The sequence below is a fragment of the Eptatretus burgeri genome, chromosome 4 (assembly GCF_056783735.1).
Source record: "Eptatretus burgeri isolate ZD-2024b chromosome 4, Ebu_testis_v1, whole genome shotgun sequence".
Classification (NCBI taxonomy): Eukaryota; Metazoa; Chordata; class Myxini; order Myxiniformes; family Myxinidae; genus Eptatretus; species Eptatretus burgeri.
This window is the reverse complement of record NC_140964.1, coordinates 119135266-119143605: the sequence shown is the minus strand read 5'-3', so window position 1 is coordinate 119143605 and position 8340 is coordinate 119135266. Positions and strand designations below refer to the sequence as shown.

The following is an 8340-nucleotide window of genomic DNA, read 5'->3' as shown; positions in this document are numbered from 1 at the left end:
TGTTGGACTCGTGCAGGGCGCGCGCCGAACAGCGTGTACAAAATCACGGATTTTGTGCTTCAAAAACGGATCAAAAACGACACACGCCCACTTTTTGCCGTCCAATCGGTGAGCGAGGGGCGGGTGGCCCCGCCCCAGGGCGATCGATATATGCAAATTTATGGATCAAAAAGCCTTCACGCCCACTTTTTCTCGGGCCAATGGGGAGCGAGGTGAAAGGTCGAAGGGAGGGGGTCAAAGATGAGAGGGCGAAGCTACGGGGCTGATAAAAGGACCGTGTTCGTCAGTCCAGAGAGTCCAGAGGCGGAGAGTAGGAGAGTAGGAGAGTCGGAAACAGAGAGTCAAGACTTCGCGGGCGGTGGAGTTGGCAAGAAGGAGCTGGTCGTCGTGTGAGTTGGAGTCGGAACGGAGGGGACGGAGCTGTGGAAAGGCAGCGACACCAGACGAGGGGGTGCTCGCGTCGGGAGCTGCACCCCAGGGAGGCCGACAGCACGACCTGGCCGAGGTGGAGACGCTCGTCGCGGGATAATAAAAATCCTCTATACCCCGAGCATCAGCAACCCCCTCCTGTTTCCCCCCGCGCTGAGATAGTGCGACCAAGGGGGCCCCTTTCCCACCCCCTACCAGACACTGTCCGCGAGGCCCGCGGAGTTGAGGCGCCATCGCCGCTCCGCGTCTCATCACCAGACGGGTAGGCGCGACCCGGTCTCGGCCTCAGGCCCGCCTCATCCTTGAGGGTATTCTTTTCCTTGGTTTTGGGTATGTGTTGTCGGCGCCGTCTGTGAAGTAGAATTGTATAAGTGTTGCCGTGTGCTCGGTAGTCGGTATTAGCTCTGCATTGTGTTTTCGCTTTTACATTTGCTTTTTGTGTAAATTGCATTGTGTTTTTTCTATGTGCTTTTGGTGGAATTGAATATGTGTGCTTTCCGTTCGTCGCGAATAAATGTGCTTTGTGTTGAACTGTTTCCCGCTTCGCTTCGTCATTTCCTTCATTGAATCCTCATCTTGCTTCACGTAAAGGGTTGGTAGTGGGCTGAATACGCCCGATAATTAATCGAACCGTCGAGGTCGACGATAACACCGCTCGGTTATCCCGATAGTACGGAACGGGTCGCTTAAGTGGCCCGTGTCCGAAGTCGACCTGCGGCGAGGTGCGATCGCCCGGTCTACCCTCCGCGTGGGTACTTAGGTAGGTCGAATTTGGCGAGCAACCCTATCCCACGCGGGGGCTGATTGGCTCGATCGCGGTGAGACCGAAAGGTCCACCCGTGACTGGTTCCCGGCGTTAGTCCGAGAGGGTCACGACTGGATTGTCCGTCCGGTGGGCGACGTGCCGCGATTCGAGTTACGTGGCCGTCAGCACGCCGGCGGGCGCGAATCCGCAACAATATAAATATTACTGCACCTTGCAAAAGAATAGGCCTTTTCCGACATCCTAACCACTAATAACCACCGATACTGTAGAATGACTTAACTGCAAGCAATACAGCAAAAATCAGTTGGGGTAACGAAATGTTCACCATGACATTAACGATTTACAAAATGTGTTATATCTGTTTAAAAAATAAAAAAATAAAAATCGAATAAAAATCGATTCGAACAGCATTTTTATATTTGTGTGTAAACACTGAGCAGGGCGTTGCCCCCAAGACTCCACCAAGGTCTTGAAAGCCTTAGATCCTGATATATTATGTATTGGTAACTAAAGGGTCGACAACTCCACGTACTATTGAAACAAACACCATTTTGCCGACTCGAACGTCTGATCTCTTACATCATCATCAAATTACCATAGTCAAGGATATGCATTCAATGAGCCCCCTCGTGATGGCACCATTCACTTTGCCACAGTTGGGGCACACACTCACCCCAGGCGAATCAAGTCACGTTGTCGCAGTGCACGGTCTCTGTCCAGCACTTTCAACACCGTCTGAGCTTCCTGCAGGCTCAACACCGTGCCCCCGGTATCCTGACAGCCATCGGAGCAACGAAGCCCTCCCGGCATGGCTCTTCGCACCGTGCCCTCCGGGTCCAGCACGACGTTATGTCGGTCTGAAAAATAATTTAGCACCGACGTTTGAGAGCCCAGCTGAGTGCTTGACAAGTCACTTGTAATTATTGCTTTGAGTGCACATGTTATGATGAAATGTTGGGAAATAATACAGCTGAAATATCAATTCTTTTTAAAATAATAATAATAAATAAATCGCGTACAGCACGTCCTTCCACTGGTGTTCGTGAGTCCAGTCCACTCGAGTGGCGATGATCTTTCAAGGTGGTCCTGTCCAAGTGTCGCGACGTGATTTTAGGAGAACACCAGGCACAAAGAGCGCACCTCGCTGGAGGTCCAGCAGCTGCCAAGCCCTGCTGCGTCGAACACGACGCTCCGCCCCTCCGGTGTCGGCTCCGCCCCTCCGATATAGGCTCCGCCCCTCCGATCTGGGCTCCGCTCCTCCGGTGTCGGCTCCGCCCCTCCGGTGTCGGCTCCGCCCCTCCGATCTAGGCCCCGCCCCTCCGGTGTCGGCTCCGCCCCTCCGGTGTCGGCTCCGCCCCTCCGATCTCGGCTCCGCCCATCCGGTGTCGGCTCCCCCCCTCCGGTGTCGGCTCCGCCCCTCCGATCTAGGCTCCGCCCCTCCTGTGTTGTCTCCGCCCCTCCGGTGTCGGCTCCGCCCCTCCGATCTCGGCTCCGCCTTCCTGCTCTTCTAAAGGATGCACAAACAGCACGCTCTTCGTTTGGGCGGTTTTGTTGCCTTTCTCACGTTTTCCGGCGTTTATCGAAGCTAAGAATCATGTACATTTATTTGAACATAGCCTCACCTCTTCTTGAACGATACCCCCTCTCCTCTTTACCATGGTGATTCATGAACTTGGCAGCGTGACCGACACCAACCCGACTTTTACACGAGTGCACACGACTGACGTCACAGGCGACGCCGGTGAAACGTCAGAGCCGAATGCAAAATGGTTAAACAAGTAGATCTATAGTATAGCAATGAACCGGGCGTAGTGGCGTGCGCCTGTAATCCGGCTACTCGGAAGCTTGGGTTGGAGGATCGCTTGAGGACGGGGACTCTGCACTGGGCAGGGTGTAGAGCAGCCTGGAATCATGGCGAAACCCAAATCCTGATTCCTGTGTCGTAAGAGGCGACCAGGGTTGCGTCAGGAAGGGCATCCGGCGTAAAACCTGTGCCAAATCAGTATGCGGATCATAACGGATGATCCGCTGTGGCGACCCCTAACGAACAACAACACCATCTATAGTATAGCAATGCTGGCAATTTCTAAATGAGGTCAGAGAGATTGTTAAAGGTTTTCTGGATGAAGCGATCTTATCAATGGTTGTTCATTTCAGGACTCTGGAAGGTCGTACCTGGGTCGAACAAACAAATGAAGAATCACTCATCGAGCGACACTTGGTGAAACGGAACGACACTCGGTGGAGCACTCACCTCCACCAGGCAGAATAGTTTCCATTTTGTATCTCACTCATAGGTCGGATCTGGATTCGGACCTGAACCAAAATCGAATCACCTTGTTCTTGTCACCTACCGAACTCATCCACATAGTTTTGTCATACGACGTCGATAACTTTTTGAGATATCATGCTGTACATAGTTTTTGGACCCATTTCTCTAATGGTGAAGAATCACTTAAAAAAAAATTCTCATATCCGGATCCGGAATTGGATCTTCACCAAAATGGAATCAATTAGTTATTGTCACACACCCAACATGTCCATCAAGTTTCATCCGAATGCGTCCTCAACTTTTTGACATATATCATGCAATATTGTTTTTAGCCCCATCTCTCGTGGGTGAAAAATCAGTTATAAATTAAATAACTTTCCTATCTGGATCCGGATTCGGATCTTCACCTTGATTTAGCATTGCTGTCCCTGGCCGGTCACCTACACACACAAAAAAAAAAAATTCAGAACGATTGCTTGAAAACTGTGGCCAACAAGCTCAAATGAGCTGAGATCCTCGTCCTCTTAATGATGACGTCATAAAACGAATATGACGTCATTGTGATGTATCAGGTTTGCGATAAGTTATCTGTGCTAATGCCCGGTTTGATTCTCACAAACAAAATTCAAACAGCTTGCCTCGTTTCGGAGATAATGGTATAGGCGATTTCCATTAGCGGCGATATTATGACGTCAACTTTTTTTCTCGGAAGAATTTCCAAAATCCGAGATGGTTACTGTCTCCACGTGGGCTTTGTGCATATACATGGCAAGTTTCACGAAGATCCGATGAAAACTCTGGGTTGTGAAATAAAAAATGTCAAAAATAGGAATGACGTCATAAAAATTGATATGACGTCATAGTGATGTATCATATGTGCGGTAATTCATCTCTGTTATGCCCTGTTCGATTCCCGCAAACAGAATTCAAAAAGCTTGCCGAGTTTCGGAGATAATTTTTAGGCGATTTCCATTAGCGGAGATATTTTGACGTCATAACTTTTTTTCTTGGAGGAATTTTCAAAATCGGAGATGGTTTCTGTCTGCGCAGGTTATTTTTACATATATGCCAAGTTTCAGGGAGTTTCGATGAAAACTGTAGGCTGTGAAACAAAAAAGTCAACAAGAAAAAGATGAAGAACAACAACGTGAGTAAGAATTAGAGATCCTCCATGAGGATCTAAAAATCGTGTGACAAACAAACAGACAGACAAACAGACAGACAAACAGACAGACAAGCGGGTAGGCGGCCATGGGTCGCTGAGCATCTGATGACCTTTAACCCCTGGTCTGAGTTAATCTAGTACCAAGTACTTACGAAATTGCAATCGAACTGGTGAACCCGTGTATGAGCAAGGGGGCTTTGAATGGTCATTTTGCCCGAAAAATGCACTCATTGACCTTTGACCCCTGACCTTGCCGAGATAGGTCAATATGTCCTGAAGCAAAGTTGTAGTACTCATTGAGTACTATGTACCTATGAACTTTCATTCATATCGGTTAATCCGTGTAGGAGCAAGGGTGCCTTGAATGGTAATTTCGCCCGAAAAATGCACTTATTGACCTTTGACCCCTGAACTAATCGAGATAGATCATTATGCAAACGAGCAAAGTTGTAGTACTCATTACGATCAATAAGCATGTAAAGATTCATTCGATTTGGTTCAATTGTCTTGGAGCTCGTGTACTTTGAAGTTTCAGCAGGAACACTCAATGGCCCTCAGACACCCAAGTTGAGAGGGTTTCCATTTGGAAATTATAAGATATAGAGCAAAATGGATGTCATGTAGCGAATAGGGAATCGCCTTAAGTATGCATATCAAATCTCATCCAGTTCCATGTAGTGATAACTACTCGGTATCCATTTGAATGAAAAGTACCGAAAATGCGGTTTGAAATCGGAAATCCCCAAAGTTCGAGAGGGTATTGTGGGGGAACAAAGATATAAATCGAAAATTCGGCTCGATCGTTTGTGCACAATGTATTCCAGACGATTAGTGTGAATTTTTATGACCATCCGAACCATAACCCTAGGAGGAGTAGCATTTGGCGTGAAGCCTTCACGCCAAATGCTACTCCTTCTCGGGTTAAGGTCGGATGGTCCTCCAGCTCTCGCATATTATCGATTTTTGCACTAATTGATCTTTGACCCCTGATCGAAGCGAAATCGGTCAATATGTCCTGAGGCAAAGTTTCAGTACTCATTGAGTACCATGAACCTCCAAAGTTTCATTCGTATCGATGCACTCACCTGGTCACTGGGGGGCCTTCAATTTTCACCAATTTTCGCGCATACCCTAATTGTAGGGGCGCTGCGGGTAAACTATTCCATATATCACAAAAAACGGAATATATTTGATAAAGCATCACCTGTAGATCATTCGTGCCAAATTTCATAACCCTACATGAGATAATGGCTTTCGGAATTGATTTCGCGTGAACGGTACCGATTTTAAAGGTTTTTCGGTTGTTGCTAGGGAACCAAAGCGTCCATAGCAACCATCACAATTTCCAAAGCACTACGTCATAAGATGTACCGACCACCCGAGTTTGGTCAAAATCCGCCCAGGTTTACTACCAATTATGCTGATGACAAACGAACAAACATCCAAACAAACAAACAGACAGAATTACTGACAATAAGGGTCACCTATTTCGGCGACCCAACAGACAGACAGATAAACGCTGCAGATAATTGGCGAATTTTTTTTTCGCCATGTAACAAAACGATTAACAGAACTAGAACTAGAACGACACTCAGTGGAGCACATACCTCCACCAGCATGAACAGTTTACGTTTTGTGTCCCACTGATAGGCCGGATCTGGATTCGGACCTGAACTAAAATCGAATCACCTTGTTCTTGTCACCTACCCAACTCATCCACCTAGTTTTGTCATTACTCGTTCAGAACTTTTTAAGAAATCATGATACACGGACCTACGGTACATCATTTTGGCCCCATCTCTCAATGGCGTCAAGGAATCTGCAGGACGAACAGACCACCTGTTACCTCCAGCCAGGGCAAGAATTTGTCATTTCGCCATGGTGCCGGCGATAGCTCGCCTACTCTTCACGATATATATCGTGGTATTATATTTGATATATTTCACGTACACCAACTTCTTCGTTCGTATGCAGCGCAAGGCTGCGGGGTAGCATCATTGGCCGAGCGCACGGTTGTGTTGCTGATGAAATAGCCTCTGCTGCTTCGGGCAGCAATTTGGAATTTGTTTAGGATGCCGGCGATAGCTCGCCTACTCTTTGCGAAGAACACCATGGGATCTTTAACGTCCACCAACGAATGCCAACAGAGGGGATGCCATGCTTAACGTTCATCCAAAGGACGTCACACACATTGATGAATCACCCTGCCTGTCCTCCTCCTTCATATGCAGAATTAGGCTGTGGGTCGTATCGTTCGCTGTGTCACTGATGCTGTGCCTCTATACCAGTACACTGGTACTCATTTCGCCGACCTCGGAAGGATGGCAGGCTGAGTCAACCCCACCTGGTGTTAATTCAACAACAGACAAGGGCTCGAACCAAGGACTCTAAGATCCCAAGCTAGCCAACACAACCACGAAGCCACCACCAAGCTACTGGAGACACTGGGTGACATTTTAGAGCTGGGTCGGGATTCAAACCCAGGCGAGACAGAAGACAGCTCAACGGTGACATTTACCTTGCTCTCGAGTCTAGAATCTAACTCGATAAGACTCGAGAGGCTAGAATCTAGCTATATAAGACTCTGGAGTCTCGAATATAGCTATACAAGACTCTGGAGTCTAGAATCTAACTATACAAGACTCTGGAGTCTAGAATCTAGCTATACAAGACTCTGGAGTCTAGAATCTAGCTATATAAGACTCTGGAGTCTAGAATCTAGCTATACAAGACTCTGGAGTCTAGAATCTAGCTATACAAGACTCTGGAGTTTAGAATCTAGCTATATAAGACTCTGGAGTCTAGAATCTAGCTATACAAGACTCTGGAGTCTAGAATCTAGCTATATAAGACTCTGGAGTCTAGAATCTAGCTATATAAGACTCTGGAGTCTAGAATCTAGCTATACAAGACTCTGGAGTCTAGAATCTAGCTATATAAGACTCTGGAGTCTAGAATCTAGCTATACAAGACTCTGGAGTCTAGAATCTAGCTATATAAGACTCTGGAGTCTAGAATCTAGCTATACAAGACTCTGGAGTCTAGAATCTAGCTATACAAGACTCTGGAGTCTAGAATCTAGCTATATAAGACTCTGGAGTCTAGAATCTAGCTATATAAGACTCTGGAGTCTAGAATCTAGCTATACAAGACTCTGGAGTCTAGAATCTAGCTATACAAGACTCTGGAGTTTAGAATCTAGCTATATAAGACTCTGGAGTCTAGAATCTAGCTATACAAGACTCTGGAGTCTAGAATCTAGCTATATAAGACTCTGGAGTCTAGAATCTAGCTATACAAGACTCTGGAGTCTAGAATCTAGCTATATAAGACTCTGGAGTCTAGAATCTAGCTAAACAAGACTCCGGAGTCTAGAATCTAGCTATACAAGACTCTGGAGTCTAGAATCTAGCTATACAAGACTCTGGAGTCTAGAATCTAGCTATACAAGACTCTGGAGTCTAGAATCTAGCTATATAAGACTCTGGAGTCTAGAATCTAGCTATACAAGACTCTGGAGTCTAGAATCTAGCTATACAAGACTCTGGAGTTTAGAATCTAGCTATATAAGACTCTGGAGTCTAGAATCTAGCTATACAAGACTCTGGAGTCTAGAATCTAGCTATACAAGACTCTGAAGTTTAGAATCTAGCTATATAAGACTCTGGAGTCTAGAATCTAGCTATACAAGACTCTGGAGTCTAGAAT

At 46.7% G+C, this 8340-nt stretch overlaps 1 protein-coding gene across 2 annotated transcripts in view; it reads right to left on the bottom strand.

Moving 5' to 3' along the window:
• LOC147028976 (uncharacterized) overlaps positions 1-2399 on the bottom strand; it is a 163636-nt gene extending 161237 nt beyond the window's left edge. For both annotated transcript variants that reach the window (XR_015057788.1, XM_085879871.1), the window contains exons 1-2: positions 2215-2399; positions 1869-2052 (exon numbers count right to left, since the gene is read on the bottom strand). Coding sequence is in view for 1 of the 2 variants with exons in the window: in XM_085879871.1 (XP_085735997.1) it covers positions 1869-2005 (137 nt within the window). In the remaining variant the exon portion in view is untranslated. The remainder of the gene's footprint in view (positions 1-1868; positions 2053-2214) is intronic.
• Positions 2400-8340: the final 5941 nt, after the last annotated feature.